The sequence below is a fragment of the Oncorhynchus masou genome, chromosome 9 (genome assembly GCF_036934945.1).
Source record: "Oncorhynchus masou masou isolate Uvic2021 chromosome 9, UVic_Omas_1.1, whole genome shotgun sequence".
NCBI lineage: Eukaryota > Metazoa > Chordata > Actinopteri > Salmoniformes > Salmonidae > Oncorhynchus > Oncorhynchus masou.
The window spans coordinates 10,916,056-10,938,555 of NC_088220.1; the positions used below are offsets into that span (position 1 = coordinate 10,916,056).

Here is a 22,500-nt window from a genome sequence, read left to right on the forward strand (position 1 = left end):
TGGTGTTTCACCCACTGCTCTCTGTCATAGAGTAGCTGGTACCTGGGAGGTGTCTGTGTGTGTCTGTGGTGTTTCACCCACTGCTCTCTGTCATAGAGTAGCTGGTACCTGGGAGGTGTCTGTGTGTGTCTGTGGTGTTTCACCCACTGCTCTCTGTCTGAGTGTTTGAGTTTAACCCCGTGCTGCTCTGCACGAGAGAGAGGATGGCAATGTGAATGTGTTAATGATGAACAACTCTTCCAGACATACGAGACACCGGGGCCAAACCGGTGATGGTGTACATTCATGGGGGATCCTACATGGAGGGGACCGGGAATATGATCGACGGGAGCGTCCTGGCCAGCTACGGGAACGTCATCGTGATCACCCTGAACTACCGCGTCGGAGTACTAGGTAAGGCTCTCTACCTCTAACTCCTTCGGTCATCTTTACTTCCATCGCTCCGTTGATTGGAGCTGTGAGGAGGCTGGTGGGAGGAGCTACAGGAGGATGGGCTCATTGTAACGGTTGGAATGGAATGAATGGAACGGAGTCCAACACATCCTAAAATGACATGTTTGACTATGTTCCATTTACTCCGTTCCTGCCATTACAATGAGCCCATCCTCCTATAACCCCCCCCCTCCCCACCAGCCTCCTCTGGTAGGCCAGATATGTATGTTGTTGACATGCGTACGTTAACATGTGAAGGTGTTTGCTTGATGCTGTTTACCTGATGTTGGATACCATGCTTGCTGCTGTTGTACAAAGAGGAGTAATTATTGGGTGCACTGTGAGTGTTTTTCTGTTGCTGGGTTAGGAATAAATGAAGAAATTATTGTAATGAGAGTGGGAAAAAAGACTCGATGGGATGGGCGTGATACCAGAGAGGATTTAGAGAGAGGGAGATGCGTGTGTGAGAGAGGGAGAGAGCAGGGAGGAGAGAGAGAGAGAGATGAGTGTGTGAGAGAGCAGGGAGGAGAGAGAAAGAGAAGCAGAGCGAGAAAGAAAACTAAAGAGCTGGATTGGCTGAGCAATAGAGGAGGAACAAGACTGGTACAGATAGTTTAAGAGAGAGGAGAGAGAGGGTAAATGAGACAAGAGAGAGAAGCAGAGAGAGAAGCAGAGAGAGAGAGAGAGTAAATGAGGCAAGAGAGAGAAGCAGAGAGAGAAGCAGAGAGAGAGAGAGAGTAAATGAGGCAAGAGAGAGAAGCAGAGAGAGAAGCAGAGATAGAGAGAGAGGAGAGAGAGAGTAAATGAGGCAAGAGAGAGAAGCAGAGAGAGGAGAGAGAGAGAGTAAATGAGACAAGAGAGAGAGAAGCAGAGAGAGAGAAGCAGAGAGAGGAGAGAGAGAGTAAATGAGGCAAGAGAGAGAGAAGCAGAGAGAGGAGAGAGAGAGTAAATGAGGCAAGAGAGAGAAGCAGAGAGAGGAGAGAGAGAGGAAATGAGGCAAGAGAGAGAGAAGCAGAGAGAGAGAAGCAGAAAGAGGAGAGAGAGTAAATGAGGCAAGAGAGAGAAGCAGAGAGAGAGAAGCAGAGAGAGGAGAGAGAGAGTAAATGAGGCAAGAGAGAGAGAAGGAGAGAGAGGAGAGAGAGAGGAAATGAGGCAAGAGAGAGGAGAGAGAGAGTAAATGAGGCAAGAGAGAGAGAAGGAGAGAGAGGAGAGAGAGAGGAAATGAGGCAAGAGAGAGAGAAGCAGAGAGAGAAGCAGAAAGAGAGAGAGAGAGTGAATGAGGCAAGAGAGAGAGAAGCAGAGAGAGAAGCAGAGAGAGGAGAGAGAGAGTAAATGAGGCAAGAGAGAGAGAAGGAGAGAGAGGAAATGAGGCAAGAGAGAGAGAAGCAGAACGAGAAGAGTGTGAATGAGGCAAGAGAGAGAAAGCAGAGAGAGAAGCAGAGAGAGGAGAGAGAGAGAGTAAATGAGGCAAGAGAGAGAAAAGCAGAGAGAGAGAGCAGAGAGAGGAGAGAGAATAAATGAGGCGAAAGAGAATCAGAGAGAGGAGAGAGAATAAATGAGGCGAGATAATCAGAGGGAGAGAGACACAGAGAGAGAGAGAGAGAGAGAGAGAAGCAGGGATGAAGAAGCAGAGAAGGAGAGAGAAGCAGAGAGAGCGAGAGAGAATCAGAGCTGGGGCTAAGGGGCTGAGCTGAGAGGCTGTTGGGAGGGCATTGACTCACAGCTGAATCTCCTCTCAGACACAGCTCCATGGAAACCACTGCAGTTGCAGCGAGCAGCAATACAAAATGGAGTTTGTTAGCCAACACACTATCAGAGCTCTCTCTCTCTCCCTCTCTCACACATGCCAGCACACATGCAGATGTACACACACACACACACACAAACATACACATACACACAAAGCCCTGTAGATATCCCTCTCTCGTCCTGTTTTCATTTGGTTCCTCTGGTGGTACATCCACTTCTTACAAATTGTCACTGCAAAATCATATTGGGGATTTTGTATTGGTAAACGGATAATGCTGTTTCCACGGAAGCAGCGTTATTGTTGTTGTTTGTGCTCAGTTGACTCCCCAGTGTTTCTTTGAGTACAGAGCTGAGGAGACTGTTTGATATGGTGGATATTGTGCAGAAGTGCAAAGCTAAATCACAGAGGTATTAGTACAGTTGAAGTGGGAAGTTTACATACACCTTAGCCAGATACATTTAAACTCCGTTTTTACCATTTCCGACATTTAATCCTAGTAAAAATTCCCTGTCTTAGGTCAGTTAGGATCACCACTTTTTTTTACGAATGTGAAATGTCAGATTAATAGTCGAGAGAATGATTTATTTCAGCTTTTATTTCTTTCATTATATTCCCAGTGGGTCACACGTGTACTTACAATCAATTAGTATTTGGCAGCATTGCCTTTAAATTGTTTAACTTGGGTCAAACATTTTGGGTGGCCTTCCACAAGCTTCCCACAATAAGTTGGTGAATTTTGGCCCATTCCTCCTAACAGAGCTGGTGTAACTGAGTCAGGTTTGTAGGACTCCTTTCTTGCACACACTTTTTCAGTTCTGCCCACAAATTTTCTATAGGATTGAGGTCAGGGCTTTGTGATGGCCACTCCAATATCTTGACTTTGTAGTCCTTAAGCCATTTTCCTACAACTTTGGAAGTATGCTTGGGGTCATTGTCCATTTTGAAGACCCATTTGCAACCAAGCTTTAACTTCCTGACTGATGTTTTGGGTTGTTGCTTCAATATATCCACATAATGTTCCTCCTCATGAATCCATCTATTTTGTGAAGTGCACCAGTCCCTCCTGCAGCAAAACACATCCACAACATGATGCTGCCACCCCTGTGCTTCACAGTTGGGATGGTGTTCTTCGGCTTGCAAGTCTCCCCCCTTTTCTTCCAAACATTACGATGGTCATTATGGCCAAACAGTTATATTTTTGTTTCATCAGACCAGAGGATATTTCTCCAAAAAGTAAGATCTTTGTCCCCTGTGCAGTTGCAATCCGTAGTCTGGCTTTTTATGGCGGTTTTGGAGCAGTGGCTTCTTCCTTGATGAGCGGCCTTTCAGGTTATGCCGATATAGGACTCGTTTTACTGTGGATATACAGTGCCTTGTGAAAGTATTCGGCCCCCTTGAACTTTGCGACCTTTTGCCACATTTCAGGCTTCAAACATAAAGATATAAAACTGTATTTTTTGTGAAGAATCAACAACAAGTGGGACACAATCATGAAGTGGAACGACATTTATTGGATATTTCAAACTTCTTTAAGAAATCAAAAACTGAAAAATTGGGCGTGCAAAATTATTCAGCCCCTGTACTTTCAGTGCAGCAAACTCTCTCCAGAAGGTCAGTGAGGATCTCTGAATGATCCAATGTTGACCTAAATGACTAATGATGATAAATACAATCCACCTGTGTGTAATCAAGTCTCCGTATAAATGCACCTGCACTGTGATAGTCTCAGAGGTCCGTTAAAAGCGCAGAGAGCATCATGAAGAACAAGGAACACACCAGGCAGGTCCGAGATACTGTTGTGAAGAAGTTTAAAGCCGGATTTGGATACAAAAAGATTTCCCAAGCTTTAAACATCCCAAGGAGCACTGTGCAAGTGATAATATTGAAATGGAAGGAGTATCAGACCACTGCAAATCTACCAAGACCTGGCCGTCCCTCTAAACTTTCAGCTCATACAAGGAGAAGACTAATCAGAGATGCAGCCAAGAGGCCCATGATCACTGTGGATGAACTGCAGAGATCTACAGCTGAGGTGGGAGACTCTGTCCATAGGACAACAATCAGTCGTATATTGCACAAATCTGGCCTTTATGGAAGAGTGGCAAGAAGAAAGCCATTTCTTAAAGATATCCATAAAAAGTGTCATTTAAAGTTTGCCACAAGCCACCTGGGAGACACACCAAACATGTAGAAGAAGGTGCTCTGGTCAGATGAAACCAAAATTGAACTTTTTGGCAACAATGCAACACGTTATGTTTGGCGTAAAAGCAACACACCTCATCACCCTGAACACACCATCCCCACTGTCAAACATGGTGGTGGCAGCATCATGGTTTGGGCCTGCTTTTCTTCAGCAGGGACAGGGAAGATGGTTAAAATTGATGGGAAAATGGATGGAGCCAAATACAGGACCATTCTGGAAGAAAACCTGATGGAGTCTGCAAAAGACCTGAGACTGGGACGGAGATTTGTCTTCCAACAAGACAATGATCCAAAATATAAAGTAAAATCTACAATGGAATGGTTCAAAAATAAACATATCCAGGTGTTAGAATGACCAAGTCAAAGTCCAGACCTGAATCCAATCGAGAATCTGTGGAAAGAACTGAAAATTGCTGTTCACAAATGCTCTCCATCCAACCTCACTGAGCTCGAGGAGGAATGGGAAAAAATGTCAGTCTCTCGATGTGAAAAACTGATAGAGACATACCCCAAGCGACTTACAGCTGTAATCGCAGCAAAAGGTGGCGCTACAAAGTATTAACTTAAGGGGGCTGAATAATTTTGCACGCCCAATTTTTCAGTTTTTGATTTGTTAAAAAAGTTTGAAATATCCAATAAATGTCGTTCCACTTCATGATTGTGTCCCACTTGTTGTTGATTCTTCACAAAAAAATACAGTTTTATATCTTTATGTTTGAAGCCTGAAATGTGGCAAAAGGTCGCAAAGTTCAAGGGGGCCGAATACTTTCGCAAGGCACTGTAGATACTTTTGTACCTGTTTCCTCCAGCATCTTCACAAGGTCCTTTGCTGTTGCTCTGGGATTGATTTGCACTTTTCGTACCAAAGTGCGTTCATCTCTAGGAGACAGAACGCGTCTCCTTCCTGAGTGGTATGACAGCTGCGTGGTCTCATGGTGTTTATACTTGCGTACAATTGTTTGTACAGATGAACGTGGTACCTTCAGGCATTTGGAAATTTCTCCCAATGATGAACCAGACTTGTGGAGGTCTACAATTTATTGTCTGATTTCTTTTGATTTTCCCATGATGTCAAGCAAAGAGGCACTGAGTTTGAAGGTAGGCCTTGAAATACATCCACAGGTACACCTACCGATTGATCAAAATGATGTCAATTAGCCTATCAGAAGCTTCTAAACTAATGACATCATTTTCTGGAATTTTTCAAGCTGTCTATTAAAAGCACAGTCAACTTAGTGTATGTTAACTTCTGTCCCACTAGAATTGTGATAGAGTGAATGACTTGTGTCATGTACAAAGTAGATGTCCTAACCGACTTGCCAAAAAAATAGTTTGTTAACAAAAAAATGGTGGAGTGGTTGAAAATGAGTTTTAACAACTCCAACCTAAGTGCATGTAAACTTCTGACTTCAACTGTACATTCAAATTGGAGGCCTGGTGTTGATAGAGGTGAGAGAGTTCTATCAAATCAGTCATCAGGGCTTAGTTGCCAGAGTGTTCTCTGTTCTGCTAAGTCAGTCACCAGGACTGTGTTGCCTGAGTGTTCTCTGTCAGTAAGGTGGTATACAGGACAGTAAGGTACAGTACAGGACAGTAAGGTACAGTACAGGACAGTAAGCTACAGTACAGGACAGTAAGGTACAGTACAGGACAGTAAGGTACAGGACAGTAAGGTACAGTACAGGACAGTAAGGTACAGTACCGGACAGTAAGGTACAGTACAGGACAGTAGGGTACAGGACAGGACAGTAAGGTACAGTACAGGGCAGTAAGGTACAGTACAGGACAGTAAGCTACATTACAGGACAGTAAGGTACAGTACAGGACAGTAAGGTACAGGACAGTAAGGTACAGTACAGGACAGTAAGGTACAGTACCGGACAGTAAGGTACAGTACAGGACAGTAAGGTACAGTGCAGGACAGTAAGGTACAGTACAGGACAGTAAGGTACAATACAGGACAGTAGGGTACAGGACAGGACAGTAAGGTACAGGACAGGACAGTAAGGTACAGTACAGGACAGTAAGGTACAGTACAGGACAGTAAGGTACAGGACAGTAGGGTACAGGACAGTAAGGTACAGGACTGCAAGGTACAGGACAGTACAGTAAGTACAGTACAGGACAGTAAGGTACAGTACAGGACAGTAGGGTACAGGACAGGACAGTAAGGTACAGGACAGGACAGTAAGGTACAGTACAGGACAGTAAGGTACAGTACAGTAAGGTACAGTACAGGACAGTAAGGTACAGTACAGTAAGGTACAGTACAGGACAGTAAGGTACAGTACAGTAAGGTACAGTACAGGACAGTAAGGTACAGTACAGGGCAGTAGGGTACAGGACAGGACAGTAAGGTACAGTACAGGGCAGTAGGGTACAGTACAGGACAGTAAGGTACAGGACAGTAAGGTACAGTACAGGGCAGTAGGGTACAGGACAGGACAGTAAGGTACAGGACAGTAAGGTACAGGGCAGGACAGTAACGTACAGTACAGGACAGTAAGGTACATGACAGTAAGGTACAGTACAGGACAGTAAGGTACAGGGCAGTAGGGTACAGGACAGGACAGTAAGGCACAGTACAGGACAGTAAGGTACAGTACAGGACAGTAAGGTACAGTACAGGACAGTAAGGTACATGAAAGTAAGGTACAGTACAGGACAGTAAGGTACAGGGCAGGACAGTAAGGTACAGTACAGGACAGTAAGGTACAGGACAGTAAGGTACAGTACAGGACAGTAAGGTACAGGACAGTAAGGTACAGTACAGGACAGTAAGGCACAGTACAGGACAGTAAGGTACAGTACAGGACAGTAAGGGACAGTACAGGACAGTAAGGTACAGGACAGTAAGGTACAGGACAGTAAGGTACAGTACAGGACAGTAAGGCACAGTACAGGACAGTAAGGTACAGTACAGGACAGTAAGGTACAGTACAGGGCAGTAAGGTACAGTACAGGACAGTAATGTACAGGACAGGACAGTAAGGTACAGTACAGGACAGTAAGGTACAGTACAGGACAGTAAGGTACAGTACAGGGCAGTAAGGTACAGTACAGTGCAGTAAGGTACAGGACAGGACAGTAAGGTACAGTACTGGACAGTAAGGTAGAGTACAGGACAGTAAGCTAAAGTACAGGACAGTAAGGTACAGTGCAGGACAGTAAGGCACAGGGCAGGACAGTAAGGTACAGGACAGGACAGTAAGGTACAGTACAGTACAGTAAGGTGCAGTACAGGACAGTCAGGTACATACAGGACAGTAAGGTACAGTACCGGACAGTAAGGTACAGGACAGTAAGGTACAGTACAGGACAGTAAGGTACAGGACAGTAAGGTACAGGGCAGGACAGTAAGGTACAGTACAGGACAGTAAGGTACAGTACAGGACAGTAAGGTACAGTACAGGACAGTAAGGTACAGTACAGGACAGTAAGGTACAGTACAGGACAGTAAGGTACAGGACAGTAAGGTACAGTACAGGACAGTAAGGTACATGACAGTAAGGTACAGTACAGGACAGTAAGGTACAGGGCAGGACAGTAAGGTACAGTACAGGACAGTAAGGTACAGGACAGTAAGGTACAGTACAGGACAGTAAGGTACAGGGCAGTAGGGTACAGGACAGGACAGTAAGGTACAGGACAGGACAGTAAGGTACAGTACAGGACAGTAAGGTACAGGACAGGACAGTAAGGTACAGTACAGGACAGTAAGTTACAGTACAGGACAGTAAGGTTCAGTACAGGACAGTAAGGTACAGTACAGTACAGTAAGGTACAGTACAGGACAGTAAGGTACAGTACAGGACAGTAAGGTACAGTACAGGACAGTAAGGTACAGGACAGTAAGGTACAGTACAGGACAGTAAGGTACAGTACAGGACAGTAAGGTACAGTACAGGGCAGTAAGGTACAGTACAGGACAGTAATGTACAGGACAGGACAGTAAGGTACAGTACAGTACAGGACAGTAAGGTACAGTAAAGGAGAGTAAGGTACAGTACAGGGCAGTAAGGTACAGTACAGGGCAGTAAGGTACAGGATAGGACAGTAAGGTACAGTACTGGACAGTAAGGTACAGTACAGGACAGTAAGGTACAGTACAGGACAGTAAGGTACAGTGCAGGACAGTAAAGCACAGGGCAGGACAGTTTGGTACAGGACAGGACAGTAAGGTACAGTACAGGACAGTAAGGTACAGTACAGGACAGTAAGGTACAGTGCAGGACAGTAAGGTACAGTACCGGACAGTAAGGTACAGTACAGGACAGTAAGGTACATTACAGGACAGTAAGGTACAGGACAGGTCAGTAAGGTACAGGACAGTAAGGTACAGGGCAGGACAGTAAGGCACAGGACAGTAAGGTACAGTACCTGGCAGTAAGGTACAGGGCAGGACAGTAAGGTACAATACAGGACAGTAAGGTACAGGACAGTAAGGTACAGTACAGGACAGTAAGGTACAGTACAGGACAGTAAGGTACAGTACATGACAGTAAGGTACAGTACAGTAAGGTACAGTACAGGACAGTAAGGTACAGTACATGACAGTAAGGTACAGTACAGTAAGGTACAGTACAGGACAGTAAGGTACAGTACAGGACAGTAAGGTACAGTACAGTAAGGTACAGTACAGGACAGTAAGGTACAGTACAGGACAGTAAGGTACAGGACAGTAAGGTACAGTACAGGACAGTAAGGTACAGGACAGTAAGGTACAGTACAGGACAGTAAGGTACAGGACAGTAAGGTACAGTACAGGACAGTAAGGTACAGGACAGTAAGGTACAGTACAGGACAGTAAGGTACAGTACAGGACAGTAAGGTACAGGACAGGACAGTAAGGTACAGTACATGACAGTAAGGTACAGTACAGTAAGGTACAGTACAGGACAGTAAGGTACAGTACATGACAGTAAGGTACAGTACAGTAAGGTACAGTACAGGACAGTAAGGTACAGTACAGGACAGTAAGGTACAGTACAGTAAGGTACAGTACAGGACAGTAAGGTACAGTACAGGACAGTAAGGTACAGTACAGGACAGTAAGGTACATGACAGTAAGGTACAGTACAGGACAGTAAGGTACAAGGCAGGACAGTAAGTTACAGTACAGGACAGTAAGGTACAGGACAGTAAGTACAGTACAGGACAGTAAGGTACAGGGCAGTAGGGTACAGGACAGGACTGTAAGGTACAGGACAGGACAGTAAGGTACAGTACAGGACAGTAAGGTACAGGACAGGACAGTAAGGTACAGTACAGGACATTAAGTTACAGTACAGGTCAGTAAGGTTCAGTACATGACAGTAAGGTACAGTACAGTACAGTAAGGTACAGTACAGGACAGTAAGGTACAGTACAGGACAGTAAGGTACAGGACAGGACAGTAAGGTACAGTACAGGACAGTAAGGTACAGTACAGGACAGTAAGGTACAGGACAGTAGGGTACAGGACAGTAAGGTACAGTACAGGACAGTAAGGTACAGGACTGTAAGGTACAGGACAGTACAGTAAGTACAGTACAGGACAGTAAGGTACAGTACAGGACAGTAAGGTACAGGACAGTAAGGTACAGGACAGTACAGTAAGTAAAGTACAGGACAGTAAGGTACAGAACAGTAAGGTACAGTACAGGACAGTAAGGTACAGGACTGTAAGGTACAGGACAGTACAGTAGGGTACAGGACAGGACAGTAAGGTACAGTACAGGACAGTAAGGTACAGAACAGTAAGGTACAGTACAGGACAGTAAGGTACAGGACAGTACAGTAAGTACAGTACAGGACAGTAAGGTACTTTACAGGACAGTAGGGTACAGGACAGGACAGTAAGGTACAGGACAGGACAGTAAGGTACAGTACAGGACAGTAAGGTACAGTACAGTAAGGTACAGTACAGGACAGTAAGGTACAGGGCAGTAGGGTACAGGACAGGACAGTAAGGTACAGGACAGGACAGTTTGGTACAGGACAGTAAGGTACAGGGCAGGACAGTAACGTACAGTACAGGACAGTAAGGTACAGTACAGGACAGTAAGGTACATGACAGTAAGGTACAGTACAGGACAGTAAGGTACAGGGCAGGACAGTAAGGTACAGTACAGGACAGTAAGGTACAGGTCAGTAAGGTACAGTACAGGACAGTAAGGTACAGTCCAGGACTGTAAGGTACAGGACAGTACAGTAGGGTACAGGACAGGACAGTAAGGTACAGTACAGGACAGTAAGGTACAGAACAGTAAGGTACAGTACAGGACAGTAAGGTACAGGACAGTACAGTAAGTACAGTACAGGACAGTAAGGTACTTTACAGGACAGTAGGGTACAGGACAGGACAGTAAGGTACAGGACAGGACAGTAAGGTACAGTAAAGTACAGGACAGTAAGGTACAGAACAGTAAGGTACAGTACAGGACAGTAAGGTACAGGGCAGTAGGGTACAGGACAGGACAGTAAGGTACAGGACAGGACAGTTTGGTACAGGACAGTAAGGTACAGGGCAGGACAGTAAGGTACAGTACAGGACAGTAAGGTACAGTACAGGACAGTAAGGTACATGACAGTAAGGTACAGTACAGGACAGTAAGGTACAGGGCAGGACAGTAAGGTACAGTACAGGACAGTAAGGTACAGGACAGTAAGGTACAGTACAGGACAGTAAGGTACAGTCCAGGACAGTAAGGTACAGGGCAGGGCAGTGGGGTACAGGGCAGTGCAGTAGGGTACAGGGCAGGACAGTAGGGTACAGGGCAGGACAGTAGGGTACAGGGCAGGACAGTAGGGTACAGGGCAGGACAGAAGGGTACAGGGCAGGACAGTAGGGTACAGGGCAGGACAGTAGGGTACAGGGCAGGACAGTAGGGTAGAGTACAGGACAGTAGGGTACAGTGCAGGACAGTAGGGTACAGGGCAAGACAGTAGGGTACAGGGCAGGACAGTAGGGTACAGGGCAGGACAGAAGGGTACAGGGCAGGACAGAAGGGTACAGGGCAGGACAGTAGGGTACAGGGCAGGACAGTAGGGTAGAGTACAGGACAGTAGGGTACAGTGCAGGACAATAGGGTACAGGGCAGGACAGTAGGTTACAGGGCAGGACAGTAGGGTACAGGGCAGGACAGTAGGGTACAGGACAGGACAGTAGGGTACAGGGCAGGACAGTAGGGTACAGGACAGGACAGTAGGGTAGAGTACAGGACAGTAGGGTACAGGGCAGGACAATAGGGTAGAGTACAGGACAGTAGGGTACAGGGCAGGACAGTAGGGTACAGGGCAGGACACTAGGGTACAGGGCAGGACAGTAGGGTAGAGTACAGGACAGTAGGGTACAGGGCAGGACAGTAGGGTAGAGTACAGGACAGTAGGGTACAGGGCAGGACAGTAGGGTACAGGGCAGGACAGTAGGGTAGAGTACAGGACAGTAGGGTACAGTGCAGGACAGTAGGGTACAGGGCAGGACAGTAGGGTACAGGGCAGGACAGTAGGGTACAGGGCAGGACAGTAGGGTACAGGGCAGGACAGTAGGGTACAGGACAGGACAGTAGGGTACAGGGCAGGACAGTAGGGTACAGGGCAGGACAGTAGGGTACAGGGCAGGACAGTAGGGTACAGGGCAGGACAGTATTGTACAGGGCAGGACAGTAGGGTACAGGGCAGGACAGAAGGGTACAGGGCAGGACAGTAGGGTACAGGGCAGGACAGTAGGGTACAGGGCAGGACAGTAGGGTACAGGCCAGGACAGTAGGGTACAGGACAGGACAGTAGGGTACAGGGTAGGACAGTATGGTACAGGACAGGGCAGTAGGGTACAGGGCAGGACAGTAGGGTAGAGTACAGGATAGTAGGGTACAGGGCAGGACAGTAGGGTACAGGGCAGGACAGTAGGGTACAGGGCAGGACAGTAGGGTACAGGACAGGACAGTAGAGTTCTGGGCAGGACAGTAGGGTAGAGTACAGGACAGTAGGGTACAGTGCAGGACAGTAGGGTACAGGGCAGGACAGTAGGGTACAGGGCAGGACAGTAGGTTACAGGGCAGGACAGTAGGGTACAGGACAGGACAGTAGGGTACAGGGCAGGACAGTAGGGTACAGGACAGGACAGTAGGGTACAGGGCAGGACAGTAGGGTACAGGACAGGACAGTAGGGTAGAGTACAGGACAGTAGGGTACAGGGCAGGACAATAGGGTAGAGTACAGGACAGTAGGGTACAGGGCAGGACAGTAGGGTACAGGGCAGGACAGTAGGGTACAGGGCAGGACAGTAGGGTACAGGGCAGGACAGGGTAGGGGACAGAGGGTACAGGACAGTAGGGTACAGGGCAGGACAGTAGGGTAGAGGGTAGGACAGTAGGGTACAGGGCAGGACAGTAGGGTACAGGGCATGACAGTAGGGTAGAGTACAGGACAGTAGGGTACAGTGCAGGACAGTAGGGTACAGGGCAGGACAGTAGGGTACAGGGCAGGACATTAGGGGACAGTAGGGTAGGGCAGGACATTAGGGTACAGGGCAGGACAGTAGGGTACAGGACAGGACAGTAGGGTACAGGGCAGGACAGTAGGGTACAGGACAGGACAGTAGGGTAGAGTACAGGACAGTAGGGTACAGGGCAGGAAAATAGGGTAGAGTACAGGACAGTAGGGTACAGGGCAGGACAGTAGGGTACAGGGCAGGACAGTAGGGTACAGGACAGTAGGGTAGAGTACAGGACAGTAGGGTACAGGGCAGGACAGTAGGGTAGAGTACAGGACAGTAGGGTACAGGGCAGGACAGTAGGGTAGAGTACAGGACAGTAGGGTACAGGGCAGGACAGTAGGGTACAGGACAGGACAGTAGGGTAGAGTACAGGACAGTAGGGTACAGGGCAGGACAGTAGGGTACAGGGCAGGACAGTAGGGTACAGGACAGGACATTAGGGTAGAGTACAGGACAGTAGGGTACAGGGCAGGACAGTAGGGTACAGGACAGGACAGTAGGGTAGAGTACAGGGCAGTAGGGTAGAGTACAGGACAGTAGGGTACAGGGCAGGACAGTAGGGTAGAGTACAGGACAGTAGGGTACAGTGCAGGACAGTAGGGTACAGGACAGGACAGTAGGGTACAGGGCAGGACAGTAGGGTAGGGTTTTTTTTATTCTAAAATTCTATTTTGATTGTTGTTATTTGAGATGATTTTAGACCAGAGAGACATCATAGATAGACATCAGAATATATTGGAGGACAACCAGAGCATCACTACCAGTACAGTACATGGTCTCTCTTGTAAAAAAATAGATTGTATCTCCAGATCTACCAGGGTTAATTAATGTTGAATACAAAATATAAAATAAGAAATGAAGTTGTACATCCTGGTCCTCTAACAGTTGGCTGAGAAGAGGAGTCCTGACCTTGGATGTTGGCAGGACTCTGGGTCTTTGTAAACCTGTTTTGCATTTAGAAAGATGAATGAAGTATTTCCCTATGGGAGGGGGAATTGACATGCTCTGGAGAGCCAGTGACTAATTATTATGAGTAAACAGCAGCGATACAAGATACTCTCCTCTGACTGCCACTCATTATACACCATTAAAGAGACACAACAACCTAGGATTAAAGAACCACCCACTCACAGTCAGGGTCACACAGGAATCAATGGGCTGGGGGAGGAAACAAGATGTTAATTTTGTAAATGAACATCTTTATCCCAACTGGACAACCATGACCAAATACAGAGTTCAGTTTGTATTTATTATGGGTGCCCATTAGAGGCGGCAGGGTAGCCTAGTGGTTAGAGCGTTGAGTTAACCTACTGTTCCTAGGCCGTCATTGAAAATAAGAATTTGTTCTTAGCTGACTTGCCTAGTTAAATAAAGGTGTACCTAGTCGGCTGTGGGATTCCAACACTCTAACCACTAGGCTACCCTGCCGCCTCTAATGGGCATCCATAATAAATACAAACTGAACTCTGTATTTGGTCATGGTTGTCCTGTTTTATATCATGTAGTGTTTGCCTGACTAGTGAGGTAGAGAACAATAACTCATTGAAGGCTAACGTTTAACTGAATATACTGTTTTAATGCCACTTCTCTTCCTGGGGTGTATCCTTGATCCCCATTAGTTCCTGTCAAGGCAGCAGCTTCTCTTCCTGGGGTTTATAATGGATCCCCATTAGTTCCTGCCAAGGCAGCAGCTACTCTTCCTGGGGTTTATAATGGATCCCCATTAGTTCCTGTCAAGGCAGCAGCTACTCTTCCTGGGGTTTATAATCCCCATTAGGATCCCCTGGGGTTTATATTCCCCATTCCTGCCAAGGCAGCAGCTACTCTTCCTGGGGTTTATAATGGATCCCCATTAGTTCCTGTCAAGGCAGCAGCTACTCTTCCTGGGGTTTATAATGGATCCCCATTAGTTCCTGCCAAGGCAGCAGCTACTCTTCCTGGGGTTTATCATGGATCCCCATTAGTTCCTGCCAAGGCAGCAGCTACTCTTCCTGGGGTTTATCATGGATCCCCATTAGTTCCTGCCAAGGCAGCAGCTACTCTTCCTGTGGTTTATCATGGATCCCCATTAGTTCCTGCCAAGGCAGCAGCTACTCTTCCTGGGGTTTATCATGGATCCCCATTAGTTCCTGCCAAGGCAGCAGCTACTCTTCCTGGGGTTTATCATGGATCCCCATTAGTTCTTCCTGGGGTTTATAATGGATCCCCATTAGTTCCAGCCAAGGCAGCTACTCTTCCTGTGGTTTATCATGGATCCCCATTATTCAAGGCAGCAGCTGGATCCCCATTAGTTCCTGTCAAGGCAGCAGCTACTCTTCCTGATGTTCAGCAGCATTAAGGCAGTTATACAATTTTAAAAACATTACAATGCGTTCATTACAGAATCCACAGCACACTAAGTGTGTGCCTTCAGGCCCATACTCCACTACCACATTTCTACACAAAATCCCTGTGTGCGTGTTTATTTCAATTTTATTTTCACCTTTATTTATCCAGGTAGGCTAGTGGAGAACAAGTTCTCATTTACCACTGTGACCTGGCCAAGATAAAGTAAAGCGGTGCGACACAAACAACAACACAGAGTTACACATGGAATAAACAAATGTACAGTCAATAATACAACAGAAAAGTCTATGTACATTGTGAGCAAATGAGGTAAGATTAGGGAGGTAAGGCAATGAAAAGGCCATAGTGGCGAAATATTTACAATTTAGCAATTAAACACTGGAGTGATAGATGTGCAGAAGATGAGTGTGAAGGTAGAGATACTGGGATGCGAAGATCAAAAAATAAATAAATAAATAACAGTATGGGGATGAGGTAGTTGCATGGGCTATTTACAGACGGGCTATGTACAGGTGCAATGATCTATGAGCTGCTCTGACAGCTGGTGATTAAAGTTAGTGAAGGAGATACGAGTCTCCAGCTTCGGTGATCCAGCTTCACTGTGTGTAAAGTGTGTATATTGACTCTAGTGTGTAGCATTAGGGTCCCACTTAGTGTGTTCTCCATATGAACTGGATCACAGTGCCCCCCCCCCCCCTATTTGTGATTAAATATTAAACCTGTAATTAACCTATAATTAGTGATGGGGGAACAATCTATCCACTAGAGCAGGGTAATTGAACTCTGACCCTACGAGGTCCGGAGCGTTCTGGTTTTCTGTTCTACCTGATAATGTAATTAAACCCCTACAACTCATCCAGAACGCCGCAGCCCGTCTGGTGTTCAACCTTCCCAAGTTCTCTCACGTCACCCCGCTCCTCCGCTCTCTCCACTGGCTTCCAGTTGAAGCTCGCATCCGCTACAAGACCATGGTGCTTGCCTACGGAGCTGTGAGGGGAACGGCACCGCAGTACCTCCAGGCTCTGATCAGGCCCTACACCCAAACAAGGGCACTGCGTTCATCCACCTCTGGCCTGCTCGCCTCCCTACCACTGAGGAAGTACAGTTCCCGCTCAGCCCAGTCAAAACTGTTCGCTGCTCTGGCCCCCCAATGGTGGAACAAACTCCCTCACGACGCCAGGACAGCGGAGTCAATCACCACCTTCCGGAGACACCTGAAACCCCACCTCTTTAAGGAATACCTAGGATAGGATAAAGTAATCCTTCTCACCCCCCCTTAAATGATTTAGATGCACTATTGTAAAGTGGCTGTTCCACTGGATGTCATAAGGTGAATTCACCAATTTGTAAGTCTGCCAAATGACTTAAATGTAAATGTAAATGATGTAATTGCACCCACCTGGTGTCAGAGTTTGAGGGCACTAGAGCAGTGGTTCCCAAACTAGGGCCTAATATCATATCGTGTTTGAGCTCCCTTCGATCAATGGAAAAAGCCTCACTTAACCGTTGCACTTGAATCATACACACAGTGAAAGACAAGGCCCACTATGCTATGAAACACCACATTATTACAGAGACTATGATATTACCGGCCGCAATTGATATGGTGAAAATAATGTGTGGGGAGGCAGAGGCTCAGAAACTCAGATCAATACCTTTGTCAGATAACACTGTTAAACAAAGCATGTATGGTATTGCTAGCAATCAAGAGGAGAGTGATTGCCGTTCACAAGGACATATGGTTCTGTCTCACAACTCCAGAGCATTAAAGGGCACACGGGATGTTCAGTGTGTTGCGTTGCGTGGCTATACTGATGAAAAACTGATTCCATGGGATTGAAAGGTGGGCTTTTGTACAGATGGGGCTCCATCTATGGTGGTATGGCGAGCAGGCCTCTACACTTTAGATATGAATGAGTCTCCCTCTGCCATATGGACACATTGTATGATACACCGACTGAGCAATAATGGATACACCGAGAGCACATTGCGGCAAAAGAGCTGAGCACAGAACTCAGAGATATACAGTACTGCAGCAGATAGCTTGGATTGGAAACTACATCAAGCCACATCCAGTGTGTTCACGCCTCTTCTCAAAACTATGATATGGGATCAGAGATGACAATGTTCTATTTCACAGCGAGGCTTAGTGGTTATCGAGGAGGAGTGTTGGAAAGATTTTTCACATTGAGAGAGGAACTGTTGTCTCATTCACAACGGATGTGAAAAACAAACTGACTTGGTTGACTTTCTGTGTTATGAAAAGAAAATGTCTCTTCTCTATGGAACAGACACATTTGGGAAACTGAAGGAACAACGCAGGCATGCAGGGAAAATACCAAAACATTCTACAGATGACTGACCAAATCAGTGGATTCAGAGGAAATAATTAGTATAATAAGAGCGATTCTTTCAAAAGACAACCATCCCCTCTTCCCTCGGCTGTGCATGTTTCTAACAGAAAATAACATGAAAGCCATCCATTCCCCCTTCCCTCGGCTGTGCATGTTTCTAACAGAAAATAACATGAAAGCCAACCATTCCCCCTTCCCTCGGCTGTGCATGTTTCTAACAGAAAATAACATGAAAGCCAACCATTCCCCCTTCCCTCGGCTGTGCATGTTTCTAACAGAAAATAACATGAAAGCCAACCATTCCCCCTTCCCTCGGCTGTGCATGTTTCTAACAGAAAATAACATGAAAGCCAACCATTCCCTCGGCTGTGCATGTTTCTAACAGAAAATAACATGAAAGCCAACCATTCCCCCTTCCCTCGGCTGTGCATGTTTCTAACAGAAAATAACATGAAAGCCAACCATTCCCTCTTCCCTCGGCTGTGCATGTTTCTAACAGAAAATAACATGAAAGCCAACCATTCCCCCTTCCCTCGGCTGTGCATGTTTCTAACAGAAAATAACATGAAAGCCAACCATTCCCCCAACCATTCCCCTTCGGCTGTGCATGTTTCTAACAGAAAATAACATGAAAGCCAACCATTCCCCCCTCGGCTTCCTAACAGAAAATAACATGAAAGCTGTGTGCATGTTTCTAACAGAAAATAACATGAAAGCCAACCATTTCCCCTGTGCATTCCAGAAAATAACATGAAAGCCAACCATTCCCTCTTCCTCGGCTGTGCATGTTTCTAACAGAAAATAACATGAAAGCCAACCATTCCCCTTCCCTCGGCTGTGCATGTTTCTAACAGAAAATAACATGAAAGCCAACCATTACCTCTTCCCTCGACTGTGCATGTTTCTAATAGAAAACTGCATCAGTAAGTGTCTCACACGAGTGATGACTGCTCACCTCCACTGCTTGGAAGAGCACTATGGAACCTACTTCCCAATCCGTTTGACTACTTCCCAATCCGTTTGACTACTTCCCAATCCGTTTGACTGTGATCCTGGCTCAGTTGACATGCCGGTAAGTGAAATCGAACAGCTGATCGAGCTGTCATGTGACTGAATGCATTCACAGGTCAATATGGAGGAATTTTGTTTCCTGTCTCAAAGAGAAAAATACCCTGTTGTCTGCCTGTGACGATTAATGCCATGTTCAAAACAACTGGGAACTCAGGCCTCTTTCTAGAGCTCTGACTTTCCCTCCTGAAGATCACTGACGTCATGATTTCCTATTTTTTCGAGTTCCTGGTTGTCTTGAAAGCACCATAAAACTCACGGTGCCCTTCACCAGCTCATATCTGATTCAGTCTTGCCTGCATTAAAACCAAATATCCATCCCTGTTGGATGAGACAGCAGAGATGAGGTGCTCACTGTCGACCACGCCCCCTGACATTGAGAAGCCACGCCCCTTGACTTTGAGGAGCTCTGACGCGACTTGCATCAAGCCACACCCATCTCATTAGTGGTGGGTCAGATTCAGATTCATTTGCATTTGACTGATTAAAAGTATGTGATGGTGAGTTCATAAGACAATCAGAAATATTGTTAGAATGTTTTTCAATTGACTGACATAGTCCCAAATAAAAAAGTAAACATTGTCAGTTAATTACATAATTATTGTCACATAGTTGGGGTCGCGATACTTTTTTGATATGAAAATGGGGTCGCGGGCCAGAAAAGTTTGGGAACCCCTGCACTAATATTATTTTTCACTCTGAGTAACGATTCTCTCGTCTTTATTTTTCGCTATGTGGTTAACGTTAGCTAGCGCAGGTTGGCTGTACCTGCACCAAAGCTCTGGTATTTCTCCTTCTCTAGCTCGTTCTCCATCTTCTTTTTAAATGGTGAGCCATAATTTTTTCAGCATTTTCATTTCCATGTTTGATCAGAACTTGTTTTCTCTCTTGTCCCTGGTGAGCAATATATTTGGAACATCAATTCGCAATAAAATCGCAGTATCGAATTGCAATACATATAGAATTGTGAGAATTGCAACACATATCGTATCAGCACATTTGTATCTTGATTATTTTGTATAGTGAGGTCCCTGGCAAATTCCCAGCCCTACCTGTAATAAAAATGATCCTACGTTGTTTCCACGCCGTACACATCTAAATGGGGAAAGAAAGGCAGAGATATGAAACTTTTCCAGAGCCCCAGGAGGGTAGCGGAGTCCTCACTGTGAAGACATAATTACTGTCACAGTATTGGAGGAGAGAGAGAAGAGGGAGGAGAGAGAGGAGATAGAGGGATGATAGGAGAGAGAGGAGATAGAGGGATGATAGGAGAGAAAGAAGATAGAGGGATGATAGGAGAGAGAGAGAGAGAGAGATGGATGATAGGAGAGAGAGATAGAGAGAGAGAGAGAGAGAGAGAGAGAAGAAAGAGGGATGATAGGAGAGAGAGATAGAGAGAGAGGGATGGATGATAAGAGAGAGAGAGAGAGAGAGAGAGAGAGAGAGAGAGAGAGAGAGATAGAGATGGATGATGAGAGAGAGAGAGGGAGAGAGATGGATGATGAGAGAGAGAGAGAGAGAGAGAGAGAGAGAGAGAGAGAGAGAGAGAGAGAGAGAGAGAGAGAGAGAGAGAGAGAGATGATACAAGCCAGGTAGAAGAGAAGATGTAGAATGGACATTACTTCATTAGAATAGTAATGTTGGTGACTGTAGTCTAGGTTATATTCTCTTCTTTCTCACAGAGGTACCGTAGGTACCTTTCACATTCTAACAATAAATTAACAGGACAGTGAAAGAATGATTTAAGCTGTCATAAATTGGTATTGAAATATTGAATAGGCTAACTGCAGCCTGCCCTTTTCACCTTTTAAACTGATCATGCTTTGTTAATGCCAGTTCCATCTGGCTTCTCCACAGATAGACATCAAAAAAGAAATTAAAAAAATCCCTAATTTACCACACGGTCTCCATTAAATGAAATAAAATGAATTCAGACGGTTGTATTTGTCAGGAGTTGGTCATTATATTATTAATACATTTCATTGATTGCCCAAGAAGGGATGTGTTAGTGGAGTAGTGGAGGTGAAAACCTGTATTAGTGAGAGAAAGAGCTCAGAGCACCATCGTTAGAGTTGTCTGGTCTGTTTTCTACTTTAAATGAATTATCTTGTCTCAATTATTCCCTCATCCCTTTAAGCTGCCTAATTAAAAGAGCGTTCATTTTTTCATTAATATTGTTTTATTTATTTATTTATCAATTTTCACTTGAAATTGTACGGCCCCGGTTTTGAATCTGAATTAATTTTGAAGCTGCCAGTATTCAAATTAAGAGAGTCTTGCTTCTATACTTGAGGGGGAAAGAGATGGAAAGTTACAATCAGGGTTACATCTTTTCCCTCGTTTTTCCTCTCTCGCCTGCTGGGAACAAAGTGTTTAACTCTTTAGTACTATGTAGCAAATATAGAGCATATACAGTACCAGTCAAAAGTTTGGACAAACCTACTCATCCAAGGGTTTTTCTTTATTTTTACTATTTTCTACATTGTAGAATACTAGTGAAGACATCACCATGATGAAATAACACCTATGGAATCATGTAGTAACCAAAAAAGTGTTAAACAAATCCAAATATATATTACATTTTAGATTCTTCAAATTAGCCAACCTTTGCCTTAATGACAGCATGTATTCATGGTATCAGAACTCAGGATAAGACCCAGATGTAGACAGCTAGAGTCACAGATGTTTATTGACCCAAACAGGGGGCAGGAAAAAGACAGGTCAAAGGCAGGCAGAGGTCCGTAATCCAGGGCAGAGTCAGTAAGGTACAGAACAGCAGGCAGGCTGAGGTCCGTAATCCAGGGCAGAGTCAGTAAGGTACAGAACAGCAGGCAGGCTGAGGTCCGTAATCCAGGGCAGAGTCAGTAAGGTACAGAACAGCAGGCAGGCTGAGGTCCGTAATCCAGGGCAGAGTCAGTAAGGTACAGAACAGCAGGCAGGCTGAGGTCCGTAATCCAGGGCAGAGTCAGTAAGGTACAGAACAGCAGGCAGGCTGAGGTCCGTAATCCAGGGCAGAGTCAGTAAGGTACAGAACAGCAGGCAGGCTGAGGTCCGTAATCCAGGGCAGAGTCAGTAAGGTACAGAACAGCAGGCAGGCTGAGGTCCGTAATCCAGGGCAGAGTCAGTAAGGTACAGAACAGCAGGCAGGCTGAGGTCCGTAAAACAGGGCAGAGTCAGTAAGGTACAGAACAGCAGGCAGGCTGAGGTCCGTAAAACAGGGCAGAGTCAGTAAGGTACAGAACAGCAGGCAGGCTGAGGTCCGTAAAACAGGGCAGAGTCAGTAAGGTACAGAACAGCAGACAGGCTCAACAATATAGATAACTCTGGGTGTGTAGTCGGTGTAAGCAAAGTCAATATAGCACAAAGACAGGTGAATCAGATCCGGAAACATGGATCCAAGAGAAGCCAGGCTTCCCCCCAAAAATGGACCAATAAAAAAATACAAATTACACAAATAATTTCTCTTTCATCTGTGTGTTTCATAAGTTCCCTTCAATTCACAAGAGGCTAAATGTGTCTAACAGGACAAAGCATCCGAGCGAGACAGCGCCCCTCTGTCTCTACGTGTATCCCATCTATCTGACGCTGTCTGTTCTTTAACGACTATGACATTGTTGCCACCCGTAGCATTGAGGGCAAGGAAAGCCAGCAAGCAGTTGGCCTCCCTTGACCATAAAATGTATGTCTTGTATTTTGCATATGTCATTTACAGAAAAACTTGAATTGTTGCATCTCGTTGTGTTGTTGTCCTCCGGTGTCTAGCTAGCTAAAATTGGCACTTTCCTAAATTACCCATTGATGGCGATAGGGATTTGAACTTGTGGTTTTACTTAATTCTCCGTACTGGCCAATGATTACAGTATAACGGA

General features: G+C 45.7%; 1 protein-coding gene across 1 annotated transcript in view; it reads left to right on the forward strand.

The window, feature by feature from the left end:
• The first annotated feature begins 57 nt into the window (after positions 1–57).
• The window catches only part of LOC135545511 (neuroligin-3-like), a 273,364-nt gene continuing 250,921 nt past the window's right edge, over positions 58–22,500 (forward strand). Inside the window, exon 1 of the mRNA XM_064973156.1 lies at positions 58–393. Coding sequence (XP_064829228.1) covers positions 273–393 — 121 coding nt within the window. The 5' untranslated portion in view covers positions 58–272. The remainder of the gene's footprint in view (positions 394–22,500) is intronic.